General features: G+C 40.7%; 1 protein-coding gene across 1 annotated transcript in view; it reads right to left on the bottom strand.

Annotated features, from left to right (window-relative positions):
- Window positions 1–4,026: 4,026 nt before the first annotated feature.
- The window catches only part of ofcc1 (orofacial cleft 1 candidate 1), a 72,685-nt gene continuing 58,133 nt past the window's right edge, over window positions 4,027–18,578 (bottom strand). The window contains exons 10-12 of the mRNA XM_053674691.1: window positions 10,710–10,889; window positions 5,460–5,595; window positions 4,027–5,354 (exon numbers count right to left, since the gene is read on the bottom strand). Of these exons, the coding sequence (XP_053530666.1) occupies window positions 5,281–5,354; window positions 5,460–5,595; window positions 10,710–10,889 (390 nt within the window). The 3' untranslated portion in view covers window positions 4,027–5,280. The remainder of the gene's footprint in view (window positions 5,355–5,459; window positions 5,596–10,709; window positions 10,890–18,578) is intronic.

The raw sequence follows: 18,578 nt of genomic DNA on the forward strand, positions 1-18,578 counted from the left end.
CAAACCTGGTGGCCAACTACAAGAAACGTCTGACCTCTGTGATTGCCAACAAGGGTTTTTAAACCAAGTACTAAGTCATGTTTTGCAGAGGGGGTCAAATACTTATTTCCCTCATTAAAATGCAAATCAATTTATAACATTTTTGACATGCGTTTTTCTGGATTTTTTTGTTGTTATTCTTTCTCTCACTGTTCAAATACAACTACCATTAAAATTATAGATTGATCATTTCTTTGTCAGTGGGCAAACATACAAAATCAGCAGGGGATCAAATACTTTTTTCCCTCACTGTATATATAATATACGATAATAAGGAGGAGGAGTACAGAGACTTTATCAGAAGCTTTATAAGATGGTGCGACAACAACCATCACCAGCTCAACACAGGGAAACCAAGAAGCTGGTGATGGACTTTCACCGATGCAAGCGGCCCTCCACCCCTCTCGTCATAAGGGGGAAGGGAGTGGAGATAGTGGACACCTACATGTTCCTAGGGGTGCAACTCAATAACAACCTGGCCTGGTCAGACAACACTGAGGCCCTCTATAAGAAAGGACAGAGCAGGATGTTCTTTCTGAGGAGGCTCAGGTCCTTAAATGTGTGCACTAGGCTGCTACAGATGTTTTACCAGTCTGTGGTGGCCGGAGTTATCTTCTTTGCTGTGGTGTGCTGGGGAGATGGCATTGGGACTTGTGGTGCCAACAAACTGAATAAGTTGGTGAGGATGGCCAGGTCTGTGGTAGGTTGGAACTGGACAGGGTGGAGGAAGTGACTGAGAAGAGGATGAGAGAGAAGCTCAAAGCTATCATAGAAAATCCCTCTACACAGAGCTGAGGAGGCTCAGGAGCATATTCAGCCACCCACATGCTTCAAAACATCTGGGGAGCTCTTTCGTACCATCAGCCACCAGACTCCACAATGAAACAATAGCCGGTACCTCCTACTCCACTGATGGAGTCTCACAGTAACACTCAACAGTTAACTGTCATTCCACAGATCTTGCACATGTATATAAATACTGAGGATATTGCACATGTACATATATACAAATATATATACATACAAATAGAACCCTAGCGTATGTACATACACACAGATCTGTTAGATTGTTTCTATTATTTCTATTGCATAGGTATTTATGAAAATTATTTTCTTTCTTTCTTTCTTTCTTTGATGTTACTCATCATACTTTTGTAAAAATTTCAATAAAGGTGCATCTTATCTTATCTTAGTCATCCATAAGTAATATTTTAAACAAATGTACAAAACCTATTATTTTTCATTTGTTAATTGTGAGAACATCTCATGAATTGCAGTGCCTGAACATCACAGAGTGTCATTACAATTACAATCCAATCATGTGTTCATATAATCATGTGTGGTGGTCAGATGAGACCAAACAAAGGGGGACTGCACATATGAAAATCAACCTGACTCCCAGTGTAAAATATGGAGGTGTATCAGTGATAAATTTGGGGCTGTTTTGTGGCTTTTGTGAAGACAGATGGCATCATGAATTCTACTAAGTACCAGGACATTTCAGTCCAAAACTTGGTTGTCTCTGCCATGAGGTTCAGACTTAGACCATAGAGAGAAGTGATGAGGTTATAAGACAAACATATTTATATAAGACAAATCAAGTGGTTAAAGAAACATGAAATCAGTGTTTAGCAATGACCATCTCAGTCTCATCTCATCTCAGTGCTGAACTAATAATAAAGGATCTAAATTCTGTTATAACTGTAATTTTAAAACCAGTGATTTTTCCCCCCAAAAAAGCACAAACAAAATAACCCGACTTACTAAAAGTTCGCTTATGTAAAAACAATTAACACCCACAAAAACTGCACAAGTTGATTTACTGAAAGTTCTATGGAGAATAGCATCTTTCAAAAAAGCAAAATAGCGTGTGTTGTCCGATTTTGAGTATTTGACTTGATAAGTATGAAATTTGGGGCATGTGTAACCTGAAATGTAAATTACTAAACCTGCACAAATTAAATGTCTAGAGACCATGTGTTAAATTTATCCACTAGAATAAAGACAGTATTATACTATTTACTAGGTTTTTAAAAAATGACGTTTTTAATAATGAAATGATTATGTCTGAGTGTCTCATAATGATTCTTAAAATGTTATTCCTGCTACAATGTAGATTTCATATTAGATTCACACCTCTGATTTGTTTGTTTTTAATCACACTTAGCTTACCCTATGAACAAAACATACAATCTTATTTTGTATTCATGTTGTATTTTGTCCAGTATTTGGATGTGTCTCATAGCCTTTAATCTCTGCTATTGAGGATGTGTAATTACACATGTGTTACCAGGTTAACTTTCAGTTTGACTCTTCCAGAAGTCCTTTAGAGATATTGACTCACCACAGCTATCAAGAACAATATATAAAAAATAACTGCTCTTTTTAATACCAAAAAAAAGAGCAATTAATTATTTTTTTAAATTCAAACACACTGGGACATTGTATAGTTTTATTTAGACTAAACAACACCTTCTAAATTATATAGCTTTATAAATAAATATGTCTCTGGAATTGTACTAGAGGGATGAACACTATTCTTCAAAAAAAAAAAAATTCCCTCAATTGATGTTTTGATAATGATGGTGTTGGAGAGCACCGAAGGACAAAATCACTCACAGTTGTTGAGTTGGCTTGAGCTCTGGTGACTGTGAAGGCCATAGCATATGATTTACATAATTTTCATACTCAGCGAACTATTGAATACTTGCGTGCTATGGATGAGGGTGGAGTTATCCTACTGTAGCAGAGACCACTCCTGACAGGATGGAAATGTTTCATCATTGAAGATAGTACACAAAGTTTCCAGAGACAGGCAGAGCAAAGTGCTTATGAATTTGTAAGAGGTGAAACCCAAGTGTTCCCAATCATTCACAGGACCTTTAGTTTACCTTTTCATATAAGCTACTTTATTTAGTATGCATGCACACACTACATGCATAAGGAAATTAGAGATACATTTTTCTATTTTTCTTTCATTCTTTTGCCCTCTAACTAGCAGCATTCCTGGGTTTGCACTACATGTGAGTGTGTACTTTTAAAAAAAAAAAAATCATAGTTTGTTCATTATGGCTTAGAAGAAAGACTTTTCTTTTAACTGAAATCAGCAGCTGTGGAACATGACTACCCAGGGGTCCTGCTTGCAGGAATCAATTTGAAATTTAAATCACTGTGAAATGGTGTTTGTCATTAGCAATCAAATATTTGAACCAGTGGAACACTCCAGTCCTTTGGTAGAGAGAGCAACTGCTCTCAAAGCAAAAGCTTACACAAAGGTGAGGAAAAGAGGCATAGTTTTCATTGCCAATAGCAAAGAAACAGACGGACCTAGAGAAGAAAAAGGAAGTAACATGTTTTTCTGTATATATTTGAGTGGTGTAACTTTGTCAACACAGCAGAGACACTGTTATGGCATCTTAGTGTGTGTGAGATTGGTATATGTGAATATTAGGTGCTGCAATCTATGCTGAGATCTTTAAGCAGATTTAAACTGGCCACTTTATTAGACATAGTTACCTTGTTAGTCCACCAGTTAAGTTAAAGACTATAGTGTTAATTGTCTCCATGCAGAGAGTGTTAACCGATTTCTAATCCTTCATCCATGGCCAAGTTCTGACTGGATATTTTTTGGGTGGTTGACTTCTCATTACGGCAGTGACTCTGAGGTGTTTCAAGATGAGCAATGTTATTGTGCCTCATACACCCATATGAGCAACATACACATTATCATGTCTAGGAAGGAATATCCACCACACAAATAATATGTGGTCAGTGGTGGTTCTCTAGTGGGCAGTTGACAAAATGTGCATAGCAACAGATGGACTTTAGCCATTAATAACATACACATGTAAACAAATGCGAAAAGCTATCATGTCCCTAATAGTTCCCACTGAGTATGTTTGTGTGTCTGGCCATTGCATCGAAAAGTCAATTTCAAAGGACAGAAAATCAATCATAACTCGATAGGGTTATCTGATAGGAGTAATGTTTTGGTCATGTAAAAACTGTCAAACACGGATGTCGAGAAATAAAATCATGAAAATTAAATTAATGATAAATTAATGAAGAACAAAATGCAAAAATGATGTTGTATTTACAATACAGAAGTCCTTTCACTTGGAAGTGAGTCTGTATCTAGAGCATCAGCCTAATAAACAACTCCTTAAGAATCTCCTCTAATCCTCTAAAAGCAGCAATGGCCATAAGAATGTAATGACTGCAGAGGGGACCACAGTTCCTGATCACTTCATACCTGTGCCCGACACACACACACACGGACACAAACACACACACACACACATACATACACATACACACACACACACACACACACACACACACACACTCCAATCCAGCTGCAACTTCAAGCCATAATGACTTGCCATAAAGAGAATCATCATCAGAATCATCATCAAAATGACAGGTTATTAAGATCCAATATTAAGCGATAGGCTTTAATAATGATATGTTATCTATAAAACCTTTACAACCTGGCTCAGTGCAAGAGCAGGTCTCCATCTCTCAGACACATGTTAATAAGCCCACAACCTTTAATTAAGCTGTATGTATAAGTAGGCTCCCATTAAGGCCTGATTTGTGGGCCAGTTCATTTCATCAAAGCCCTGGCCAGCAGACACATACTCAATACAAATCAAGGCAGCTGGAATATTATCCTGCCTAATGGGTTCCCAATATTGATATTTTATCACTGGCTGCTGATAAGTGACTTTTAGGATCCAAATTTCTCACAATGTGGAGGCAGCAATGAGGATGCAATAACCAGCATTTATTTCATAATGGAATGCTTTTTTTTTTTCTTTATAATGATTATAATGTCCACAACAGACTGTAAATGCAGGTTTAGATGTTTGGTGTCTGTAGGATTTCTATGTTTTCAGTTAAAAGGAAGCTAAATGTTTAAATATAGTACAGATCTGGGTGTCTACTACAAAGAATATTTAGCATATCTTTTTTGGTGCAGAAAAGATGAAAACATTATCTATAATATATAAGGATATGTTGGGGCATAGCATATATTAGTCAGCACTAATGCATTATACATCATACACTAATACATAAATACATCATTGTAACCCTTGAAATTAAGCTGATAATCAGTTGTAGGAGTAGCACACTGCTAAAAATGTTGTTGTGTCAGTTGAGTTTGTATTTGAGATTTTCACACCTTTCACATGTATGACTGTTCACTTAGATTCTCATGTGGTTTCCTGTAAAGCAACTTCAGCCTCTGTGATCCTTCACTGTTGTGTTAGGCTCACAGGAACTTCCAATGAGAGGTCCCACCCTGTTACAGCCTGAACACACACATGCATGAAACACATACAAACACAAAGCAATGATAAACACATGGTTTTAAAATTCTAAATCTCAGTTAAATTTGAACAAGATCAAATACTTACGCCATACAGGATTCCTTTCTCTGAGTGAATGTGTTGAGCTCTTCATCCTCTTCATCCTTCTGTTGACTTCCTTCTGCTCTGTCTTCTGACACTGGACATTCTGATGAACAGCCACACTGTCCAATTCTCCGATGAGCTGAACACCGTGGACAGGATCACAAAGCCAAAAGATAAATTAGAAATGCATCTGTTTAATATTTGCAGACATCCTTATCAAGTTAGCACTGAATGAAAAAATAGCTTTCCTCACCTGTCAATCAGAGGCACCCTAGATAACTGTGAGTGTGTATTAGGTCATGATGTTAAGGTTCAAACACAGATGAGGTTGAAAATAAATATATAAATAAAAAACCCTTATCAAAATCAAATTATTGTGTCACAATTATTGCCACCCATAAAAATTATTATGGACACTGTGATGATAATCACTGCCTTCAGGTATCACTTGGATATAAATCAACCCCCCAAAATCAAAGTATTTATTACATATCAATCTTACTGAAATAGCAGAGTGGAGATGTGGGCACAGTTAAAGTGCTACAGAACATGACCTACAGAGTGACCTAGTTAAAATTTGATACGTTAATATAAATTGTCTGAACGTTGACAAAATGTAGATATTGATTGTAAGAAGGACGTTAAACTTTTTATGAGAGTTAGTTGGTATACATAGAAGGTGACACAAATCTTGAGTTTGTTTTTGGATGAGAGTAGAGGCTTTTTTCTTAAAACCCTTCCAAACAAATTGTGGTGATGTACGTGACTTTGGATTGTAGTTTTGGAGACTTTCTGACCCCAAGACGCAAGTAACTTGCAACAAAACAAATAAACTGCAATTCTTCAGTTGTATTCCTTAGAGATGTTTTGGCCACTCAAGCCATCCTCTTCACAGTGCATTGAGACAATAGAGACACACGTCCAATTCCAGGTTGATTCATAACATTTCCAATTGACTGGAACTTCTTAATTATTGGCCTGATGGTGGAAATGGGCATTTTTAATGCTTGTGCTATTTTCTTTTAGCCACTTCCCATTTTGTGAAGCTCAAAAACCTTTTGCTTCACAGCTATATTCCTTGGTCTTACCCTTATGAATGACTAAGGGAATTTGGCCTATGTGTTACCTCATATTTATACCCCTGTGAAACAGGAAGTCATGGTTGAACAATTTCTTGTTTCTTGTCCCCCAGGTGTACTAAAAAAAAAAATTAAATATCAATGGGAATATAATTCAAATATATTTTTCTCATATGAATTCATAGGGGTGCTAATAATTGTTGCACACACATATTTAACTTATTTTTTTTCCATAAACTTGTGTTGTGTTTGCAATTGTTTGAGATCCATGAGAGCAGAATATTTTTGTGATTTTTTTTAAACAAAATATCAAAAGGTTAAACAATAAAGACAGTTTTTAACAGCCTTCTTTGCTCATATTTACCAAGGGTGCCAACATTAGTGGAAGGTAATGTACATTAATAAAATGAGATAAATGTGTGTTGAACTTCACAAGTGAGGCAATGGTTATAAAAATAGGTACATGCCTGGAAATGCCCATAATCACTGTTAGAATATTAAGAGATGCAAAAAAAAAGCAGAGGAGGGAAGTATTTTGGAGTAACCAAGTCTCCAAATCTACAGTTACACACCATCTCCTCGCAAATACACTATTAAGAAGGTGTGCCAGAATATAAAGCATTTTCTTTCAGCTAAATGTAGCACCTGAATTTAGATGCTAGACACTACTGGAACTTTGACTGGAGTTGGTTCTTAAGTCAGATGAGAAAAAGTAACCTTATTTATGTTACCTATGGTGGAGGATCTGTAACATTGTGGAGCTTTTTTTCCTCCAATGGCCCTACAAAAATGGTTAAATGACCACAGAATAAAGTTCTTGTCATAACCATCCCAGTCCTCTGACAAAAACCTCTGAAAAGTCTGTGGAATAAAGTTGAAGAGAAGAGTCCATTATTTGGAATTTGGAGAGATTGTTATTGTAGTGTGATCTCATCAAGTATTACAACATAACACAGTGCTGTTATGTTGTCAAAGGGAGTTTGCACAAAGTACAACCACCTACCCACAAAAACATTTTCCAACTTTTTTTTTTGTTTACCCCTCTTTATTAAGGGTGAGAATAATTGTGGAGGTGACTATATATCAGTAATGAATATCAAATGTGCTCTGCACTGCAAATATTGAGGAATTCATCTTCTGTCTGTAAATATTTCTGTGATATACTAAAAGCATTTTTTCACCAGCACAAACCTGCAAGATAATTGCACCATTCACAAACCCAAGGTCTCCTTACACAAGAGATATGCCTTCCAGCTTGCAATGTAACACACACACACACACACACACACACACACACACACACACACACACACATTCTTAGCCAAGGACATCATTTTGCGGCGAAGAAATAATAATAAAAAAAGAATAAATGAAAATAAGTTAACAAAAGGTGTGTGCTAAATAAATCACCTCTGTATTTTTTAAGTGATGCGTCAACCCCATAGCAAATGAAGCATAGTCTCCCCCTCGACAGCAGCAATCAAACACGTGCAGGAGTAATTATCAGAGCAGGCCAGGGAGGAAAGAGGATTGATGCAGCTTGTCAATTAAAGTAGCTGCAAGGTTCTTTCTTAAAGGTTAACTTTTTCATATTCTGAGAACTGATCTGAGTCAGAGTAGGTAAGATGTGTTTCATATGGCTGCATACAAGGTGAGTCATGAACATGAGGCACAGATAAAGAACGATTAATGTGAGATTTGATAGAGTAATATGTCAGTGTGGACCACACAATATGCCGTGTAGTCTCTTTAGACTTTGTTCAATACAGCTTTTACATATTTGCATATCCAAGCAGAATTTAGTCAAATCAAGCAGTATAGCTATGAGCCTGGCATATATACAGTTAGCTAGTGAACAGAAATCTTGCTCCTTAGTATAGAATTTTCAAACCTAGCCTAAATCTTTAAACCTGACCTACAGCACTTATGTTTATTACTGTATGCCAGTAATTCGCTGCAGATATGTTTACTGGTGGTAGGCATTCACACAACAACCAGATAAACAGTTCCAATGTTAAATGTTCCAACAAAACATGAAAGCAAAAGTGTCGGTTCTTAGCGCATGCTGAATGTTCAGTGTGGTTTTGTTTTCCATTTTCTCTTCTCACAAAGGCATTAATAATCTGTTTGGAGATAATATTCAAGCTGTTGGAGCTTTAGTTGTGCATTTTTAATGGAAATTTTACAGAAGTGATGCCAGGCTTCACATATGCTCCACTAGACATATGGGCAGGAGAGACGACACAACACAGTGGGCCACAGCAACATTTTCTTAGGCCACAGACACTTAAACAGTAGCCTGAGAGGAAAGACATGCGTAGACGCACATAAAGCCTCTGTCGTGCTACTGCAAAGCATAATGAATTCACACACGTTTATGTCCAGCGGCAACTTGTTTCTACAGATGAAGCTGCACTGAGCTCAATCAGGAGTAGTTATGGTTGCACTCAGGTTTGAGCTGTTATAATGTGCAGTTTGGAGCCATTCAGAAGTTGGTAAACATCTGTTTAAATAATGGTTTGGTTTCATAAGCAATTTCTAACTTTGAGTTTAGCATCACCGTGGTGTAATAAAGGTAGGCTGTGATTACTAAATGACTGTTTACATCAAATAAATGTTCGGTCCATATGGTGAGGAAATTTGTTTTCCACTGCACTGTGTTTAAAATCAGCCTTCCAAATATTATGATAAGTGAAATGAGATTTATCCATCAGACACTAATGTCTCAGGATAAGAGGTTGAACACTTGCAACTGCATCATCATAACTTCCGTAGTAAATAACACTATTACCAGAGATACATAAACTACCACCAAGACATAAAACTACCAAATCTAACTTCGTGTTTTTCTGAGGGTTTGACTTTCTGTAGTATATCTTCATGCCCCTTTGAATATCTTCGGAATATCTCTTTGGAGCAAGAAGGTGGTTGAAAGAGGTGAAGACTGCCTAGTGGCATGCCTTCCATTCTTCACACAGGTGCAGGTGAAATTCTCACACCTACTGCTTTGAATGAGCTACAGTTTTCTCAGCTACATTACATCTGATTGACATGAATGTCCTCAAGGTAGAATATCTCCTGGACTGAAATTAGGAAGCACTAACTTGGTCTTTTTTTTTTTTCTTTTTTTTTTATGCTTTAGGTACTGGTAGGGATAATGTCACACCCTTCATCCAATACTCCACTGTCTGGGTGAATCCCTGAGCATCCAATTCAGATGTATGTTTGTTAAGTGAAGCCCTGTAGGATTTTCTTGTAACACCAAACCTGTTTTTTTTCTTTTAGGATCACTTAACACTCCTTTGTATTCTATGCATTTGTGAGCATCACCGAGACTGATAGTTATGCCGTGTGTTGGCGTTGTTCTCATCCGTCAAAAGCCGACTTGTGATCCGACCATTAGCTGAGCGCAGTCCCTGGGAGCAAGCTGTTGACACACACACGGCATAAATCTGCTGCTTTTGACATGAAAGTTTTCAAATATTAATTTTGTTGGGCTGATCCAGGTTGTTCTTGGGGGGATGCAAGTTAATTCATATGCTTGCAGTTGTTACCAAGTGGAATCTGCGGAACATTTAATTAGACAACAATCTGGCCAGCAGTCTGCTCAGTGCTGCTCGACTGGGTGCAGTAATGTGTAGCGTCATGCAAAAACGTACCAAGAATACAAGCACTAGGGAACGCCTCACTGCTTTCCCCTTAGTTCCTAGCTAAAACCCAGAGAGCAGGAGTTAGAGCCAGGTCAGCAGGTGAAGAATACAATAATGCTTAGCACTTCTTTTGGCTCTCTTTGATCTGAGTGATGCAACTGCCCCAGGCCAGATAGTCCTAGAGTATATGTATGTATCTGTCTTCTATCTCTCTCTCTTCTTCTAGTGAAGATAAAAAAAGGTAAAGAAATCTTATTATGTGCATTCTCACCAATGACCATACATTACTTCTTAATTTAATTCACACATTCAAATGAGTGTGAAGACAAAGCTACCAAAATAGGGATTTCCAAAACAAGAACTTCCCTTTTTTGTGTCCCAAAACTACCAACATAAATAGTTTAATAGATTAGGGAAGACCTGACTGGTAGGTTAATCAGTCTTTGGGATTAGAAAGTTATACAGTATATTAGCTTCTGAAAGGGAAAAAGCAAGAGAGAGTCTGAGAGAGAAACATGCCCCACCTCTACGATAGCTCCACTGGGCTGCCTGAGGAAGTGTCTGTAGCGCTGACGCAGGCCGCACAGGTACAGCGTGTAGATGGATACATGGGTGCTCGTCTCTCCCACTACAGTGGGTATAACCCCAGGGGATTCGCATCCTCCAGACTCTTCCCGGGTCCAGATGTAATCATACACTGCCACCTAGTGAGACAATCCCCCATCCCCCAACTCATTAGAAACTACTCAAAAAATATGCGATGATCAAACAGAACAAGACTGACTAGTTGAAAAGGCAGACAGTAAAGAAAGAAGGTGGCAGCTGGAGAAAGAGGTCACCATCATCTACTCCACCCAATAGTGTTATGTCTACATGTAGGTGCTTAGGAGAAATCTGGCCTAGGTGAAAATTAAAACTTAAGTAGTGAGCAAAAGTCTCTATACTCCATGGTAGGTATGCACACAATCAAACAAAGGGTGGAGGTAAAAAGGGTTTTAGTGGCACATACCTGCACAAATGCTCACTTTAATGCAATTACCTGTCCGTACCTTTGACAACACTTCAGCACTTTTGAGATTAATCAAATCCCAAACCAGTTGACAGTAATCCTCTTTAATTTAACCACTCTTCTTCAGCTTTACTGATGATCTGAGCTCGCTGGGGAAGGAATGTAAGGGATCAAGTTTTACTCAGCCAATTCTGACCCTTGCACAGAACAAAGCACACCCACAGCCTCGAGAAAAGTGATTCTAATCCAAAAAAAAGGAAATATGTGATATGCTATTTGCTTGTATTAATAATGATCTCAAACCTATGCATGTCATCTGTGCACACAAGATTACCGCGGTCCAAGTAAAACGAGAACAAAACATTACAGAATTGCTCAATGTCAGATGTGATGAAGTCAGTTAAAAGGAAAGTCCAGCCAGCGATTCCAACATGTTTACATATTGTATGGACAAGGTACCTACTGGTGTTTTTCCATTTATCATGGCCATGCTTGCTTACCTTGCATGCTTGCTGGGCTTAGATTCATTTCCATTTTTGACTGAACTATGCCTTTATCGTTTGGGCAGGTATCAGCTTGCACAGCTCTAAACTGGCTTTGAAGATTCCTGGTGTGTTGTTTAGGTGCCATACTGCATGGAAAATATCAGCAGGCCAAGTGTGTAGCAAGGAATATAGGTATTGGCATCAGTGTGACAAGATCAAGCTGTCTCTCGCCCAGCTGAACAGGCTTACATGCAACATAGTGTCAGTTTCCACATACACACATACAAGCCATAAGCACACAGACATTTACATAAAACAGTACACCTGGCTGGCATATTCATGGGTGACCATTTTTTTCCTACATAGAGTATTTATGCATATGCAAGTTATTTAGTCAGAGATAGAGTCCAAGCCCAATGTTCAGAGAGTAAGGTTAGCTGGTCTGAAAAACCAGCAGAAATGCACAGATATTTAGAGGTTGGGAGGAAAATAGGAGCTCCTCTGAGAGGGGAACAGATTTAAGGGCATCTGTCGCATTGATAGTGAAAGAAACCAACAGGCTAGGACAGGCCTGAATTATTGCATGAATATTTCTGTATGTTTTTTCTTTCTTTCTCAAACTACACTTCTCCTTCCTTGTTCCATGTTCCATCCTCTCCCTCATTCGATTTCCCGCCCTCTCTCTATTACTCCGCATGGCTCTTTTCTACAGCCTCAATCAAAGTCTGAATCTTTTTCAAGTTATCAACTATAAGACTCAAGGTGACCCCTCAATTGACCCGGCAATTATTACTCTGATCAACAACAACAAATAAACAGTAAGAGGAAAGTGCTGTTGGGGAAATGAGGGCAGGGTCAGGCTGAGACAGAACCTTAATTTCAAGTCAGCGTTTCGGCTACTTAAAGGTGTTGCTTACACTGGCTCCTGTGGTTACGAGCACAAGAGTCATTACCGAATACAATTAGACACTTCATAAATACAGAAAGCCCAGAGAGTGCTCACATTATGTACCTTCAGAGGAGATTTTGAAAGGCATCAAAAAGAAATGACTTGGTAAATTAGAAACACTCCCCTTTCCCTATCATTTACAAATGGAAGTGTCTGTGTTAGGAGCCAGTGTGGCCTGTATTGCATTTGTTTCCTGTATTGTATTTTACTGTACATAGTTTAATATGTAATCATCCCATTTCCAAGGTTGTAAATTATGCAACACTGAGTAATCATCTGTAATCTGTAATCATGAGGAAATCTGGTAGTCTATTTAGTCTGGATCAGTGCTAATCTGCATGTATAATTTTTGGGTTAAAATCCTGATATACATACATATATACATACATCATGATATGTCAAATAGCTCGTTTTGATCAGGAATTTCCACATCATAATTCATCCACTGAATCTTTTATTAAAAAAATATAATGGGGAGAGTAAGTAGGTGCTGTCCTAGTGTGTGTATGTGCATGAGTGTTTGTATGGGGTAGAGTGGTTTCTGTGCCATTGTCCTAGTGCTGGCACTAAGTGACTGATTTAGACTCAAAGCCTGGGTGTTCTCAGAGAGCCCATCTGTGGATTAAGCAGATAGCATTCAAGTGAGCTAACCTAATTCTAACCAATCTAGCTTGGATTTATTGTGGACGTCTGTACATGGGGATCTGATAGAGCCCCGTATCAGTCCCTTTATTTGCATCAACAGAGACAGCAACTGCTTCTTTGAGGACTATAAACATCAAACCATGTCTCCAAACCATGACATAAATTCTGCATTTTACAGATGTTACGGCAAATGCACAGACAGGCCGGGATCCAGGAAGTGGAAATAAATACGGCAGCCGACGCTCAACTCTCCTCAAAATGAGCCTGTGCCTGCTCCCAGCCAAATTAGATTACATGTTTCCAGATTTGTAAAAATGGATATACGAAATTTGATAAGCGTCGCACTCAAGTGTAAGTGTCTCCTGTATTCAATACATTCTTAATGCACAAGCTAAAAGAGTGTCATAGAAGGAAAAGCTGCTTCATAATAGAGTTGTAGTTGTGCTGATGGAGGGTCATATAAGATTGGTGTGGCTCATACAATATGCTGTGCAACACCAAAAGAGAAAGTGACAATAACAAGACACCAGAAATGCAGTTTGAAAGAAACATGATTTTTAAAGACACATATGAAATAATAAAACTATACAGGTGATCACAAACCAGGAAATGCTACATATCACTGGCACAGGACTAGTGGTTTGCTTCAGGAAACTGGTTTGTTATCTTTTAAATTCAACTTTTATTAACATCACATATAAAATAATGGTAAAAAAAACTTGATCTTCCCATCAACCAGCTGAGTAGAAAAAAAGAGAGAAGAAAAAACAGAGGCTATCCTTCAGGAAAAGAAAGGGGCCTAAACAAAGCTTTGTATCATCTCGCTCTCATTGATACAAATAAGATAGTGGCATCATTACAGAGTCTACTCATCTGCAGCGCTTCCTTTTTAGCCTAATTTTACCTTCCATCTGCATACTCGTTGAGCTAATTAAATCTTTCCCTTCTCTCTCTCGCCATCTCTGTCTCTCTAGTCATCGGGATGACAAATAATGCAATGCAATTTTGGCACATTATTATGTATGAATTGTGAGGAATAATGTATTCCACTTGGCTGAATATCTCCAGACTTGCATGTAATGAGCACAACGGCAAAGTGAACTGTGTGCATACATGTACATCTATGTATATGTGTGTTTCTCACATCTGAAGTTTCTCATGTCTGCCATCCTTGCAGTCTCACTCACCTCTCTCTCTCTCTCTCTCTCTCTCTCTCTCTCTCTCTCTCTCTCTATATATATATATATATATATATATATATATATATATATATATATATATATATATATAAATATATATATATATATATATATATATATATATATATATATGCGTGTGTGTGTGTGTGTGTGTGTGAATATATATATATATATATATATATATATATATATATATATATATATATATATTCACACACACACACACACACACACACACACGCATATATATATATATATATATATATAGAGAGAGAGAGATAGAGATAGATAGATAGATAGATAGATAGATAGATAGATAGATAGATAGATAGATATGCACACACATCATTATCTCATTACATTGGCACCTGTCAAGGCAGCAAGTGAACAGTCAGTTCTTGAAATTCATATGTTGATAGCAGGAAAAGTGGGCAAGCACAAAGATCTGACTGACTTTGACAAGGGCCAAATTGGCTAGACGACTGGGTCAGGGCATCTCCAAAATGGCAGGTCTTGTGGGCTCTGATCCGTCAACACCTCTGAAGGTGTGCTGTGGTATCTGGCACCAAGACATTGGCAGCAGATCCCTTAAACCCTATAAGTTGCAGGTGGGGCCTCCATGGATCCGACTTGAACCCTTTGTCATGTTCCTCAATCCATTCCTAAACAATGTTTGCAGTGTAGTAGGCTGCATTATCTTGCTGAAAGAGGCCACTGCCATTAGGGAATACCATTGCCATAAAGGGGTGTTCTTGGTCTGTGAGAATATTTAGGTGGTACGTGTCAAAGTAACATCCACATAAATGCCAAGACCCAAGGTTTCCCAGTAGAACATAGTCCAGAGCATCACACTGCCTCTGCCAGATTGCCTTCTTCCCATAATGCATCCTGGTGCCATCTCTTCCCCAGGTAAGTGGTGCACACACACCTGGGCATCCACATGATGTAAAAGAAAATGTGATTTATCAGAGTAGGCCAACTTGTTCCATTGCTCCATGGTCCAGTTCTGATACTCATAAACACATTGTAGGTGCTTTTGGCCGTGGACAGAGGTCAGCAATGAGAACTCTGACTGGTCTTTGGCTATGCAGTCCCATACACAGCATGCTGCAATGCACTGTATGTTCTAACACCTTTCTATCATAGCCAGCATTAACTTTTTTTTTAGGAATTTGTGCTTCAGTAGCTCTTCTGCGGGATCTGATCAGACGGGCTAGTCTACATGCATCAATGAGCTTTGGTAGACATTAACCACTGCATACCAGGAACACCCCACAAGACCCACAAGATTTTGGAGATGCTCTGACCCAGTCGTCTAGCCATCACGATTTGGCCCTCATCAAAGTCACTCAGATCATTACACTTGCCCATTTTTCCTGCTTCCTGTTCACTCATTGACAGGTGCCAATGTAACAAGATAATCAATGTCATTCATTTCTCCTGTCTGTGAATATAATATACTGTGTATATATATATATATATATATATATATATATATATATATATATATATATATATATATATATACACACACATACATACATACATACATAGTTAATTTTTTTCCGTAATATAAATTCAAAAAGTGGATATATTTTTTCATTGTTACGACACGGCGAAATCGGCGCGGCAGCTCACAAAGTGTAGTGCCGCCCAGGGACGTGGCGGAGGAGGACTACACTTCCCAGTCATACCCGCGCTCGAGTTTGCCGGACTTCTGATTACGAACACCTGTACACACCTAAGGTTATATAAGGGCCTCCCTAGCATGAGCCGCTTGCGAAGTAAACGCTCAGCAGCCTCGTCTCTGTTTGATTACCAAGCCGGTTTCATTATAAGTGTTTTCCCTGGTGCTCGATTTCACGCTCGTCCCTCACTACGCTTTTGCCTACGTCCCTGATATACAGCTTACCTGCTCGGTCCCGTGTCGCTTCTCGTCCTGTGTTCAGTCACACGCCATCTCTCCGCTCGCCCGCGCTTGTCTCCATCAGTGCCTCGTAACAGATTACTTCGCCGTACTATGGAGGCAGCGGGCGCCTCGGATTGGAAATGTCTCATCCTGGAACAAAACCGCGCGCTAGCGGTGTACCGGGATGAGATATCCGCGTTGCGTGCCGAAGTCTCGCGACTGAGCGTTTCCGCATCCACCACCGCCACGCCCCCTTCCCTCGCGTCACCACCGCCGACCGCCCCAGCTCATATTCAGCCGACACCAGCGGCGCACAACCCGCCTCTGCCCACACCAGAGAGATACGGTGGAGAGCCGGAGCGATGCAAGGGCTTCATGTTACAATGTGCGCTGTTCTTCGAGAGTCACCCTGAGATGCCTGAGGTCCGTAAGTTGACCCATTTTATGGAATTACTCTCTGGAACAGCCTTGGCGTGGGCCACGGCTGAGTGGGAGCGAGGAGGGGGTGTCAGACTCTCATTAGATGACTTCCTTGCCCGGTTCCAGCGCGCCTTTGATCATTCTCCTGATGGCTGGGAGACTGGTGATGAGCTCATGCAACTCAAACAGGGCTCTCGTACTGCAAGAGAGTATGCACTAGAGTTTCGCATTATCGCTGCCCGAAGTGGCTGGAACGAACCAGCCCTTAAGACCGCGTTCCGCCGTGGCCTCGATCCGGAGTTACTGCACGAGTTGGCCTGTCGGGGTGAACAGCTAACTTTTGATGACCTCGTGGATCTGACCATAAGGCTGGACCGTCTGCGCCGTACCAACCATTCCATGTCACACGGTTTACTGCCAGCTGAGCCGGGCGCAGCAAGCGAACCTATGCAGCTCGGAAGGGCATGGTCCCGCGAGGAGGAGAGGGAGAGAAGACTCAATGAGTTCCGGTGCTTCTACTGCGGTGAGGACACCCACGCCATCCGCCAATGCCCGCACCGGAGGCGCCGAGGGAACGGGGGGCGCACTGACAACCCACCTTGTCATGCCCAGGTGAGTCCTAACCAGTCTTGTAGGTCTCACGTATTTTCTGTACCTGTCGTGATAGAACATTCAGGCCGTTCTTTTGTTCTTTCAGCACTCATCGACTCCGGAGCGGCGGAGAACTTCATAGATGATAGGACGGTGCAGGAGCTCGGCTTTCCCACACGTCCCCTCCTCCGTCCTCGTGAGCTCTAGGCCATTGATGGGTCGCCTATAGGGGGAGGCGTAATATCTCACAGCACACACCCTGTCTGCCTTCAAGTTAGCGCCCTTCACCACGAAACTCTGGTCCTTTACCTCACGGTCTCCACCAGACACCCCGTTATACTCGGACTCCCCTGGCTGGAACTGCACAACCCCCAAATCTCCTGGACTGACAAGCAACTCACCCAATGGTCCCCGTATTGCTTGCAGAATTGTTTGAGGGGCCCCACGGTCCCTCTGGCCACCACGACTGTGGAGAGTCCCCTGTCGCCTGCCTCAGTTAAAATTCCCCCCGAGTACCACGACCTCCTTGAGGTGTTCAGCAAGGAGAAGGCCAGTTGTCTCCCCCCTCACAGGTCCTACGACTGTGCCATTGACCTCCTCCCCGGGGCCAGCCTACCTCGGGGCCGTGTTTACCCGCTCTCCCAAGCGGAGCAGCTGGCCATGGAGGAGTACATTCTGGAGGCTCTCCGGCAGGGGTACATCCGACCTTCCACATCCCCTGCGTCTGCCGGGTTCTTCTTTGTGGAGAAGAAAGGAGGGGGCCTCCGACCATGCATTGATTATCGGGCCCTCAACCAAGTGACTGTTAAGTACCGATATCCGCTGCCTCTCATCCCCTCAGCCTTGGAGCAGTTACGGTCCGCCACCCTCTTCACTAAGCTGGACCTCCACAGCGCTTATAACTTAATTCGTATTAGGGAGGGGGACGAGTGGAAAACGGCCTTCAGCACCACGTCCGGACATTATGAGTACCTGGTCATGCCGTATGGGCTCGCTAACGCCCCCTCCGTGTTCCAGAACTTGATCAACGACGCTCTGAGGGACATGCTAGGAAAGTACGTCATCGTCTACTTTGACGACATCCTGATCTATTCGACCTCCCTGGAGGAACATGTCCAGCATGTCCGGCACGTGCTGCAACGCCTCCTGCAGTACCAGCTGTACGTAAAGGCCGAGAAGTGCGAAT

This window comes from Ictalurus punctatus, chromosome 23, assembly GCF_001660625.3.
Source record: "Ictalurus punctatus breed USDA103 chromosome 23, Coco_2.0, whole genome shotgun sequence".
Classification (NCBI taxonomy): Eukaryota; Metazoa; Chordata; class Actinopteri; order Siluriformes; family Ictaluridae; genus Ictalurus; species Ictalurus punctatus.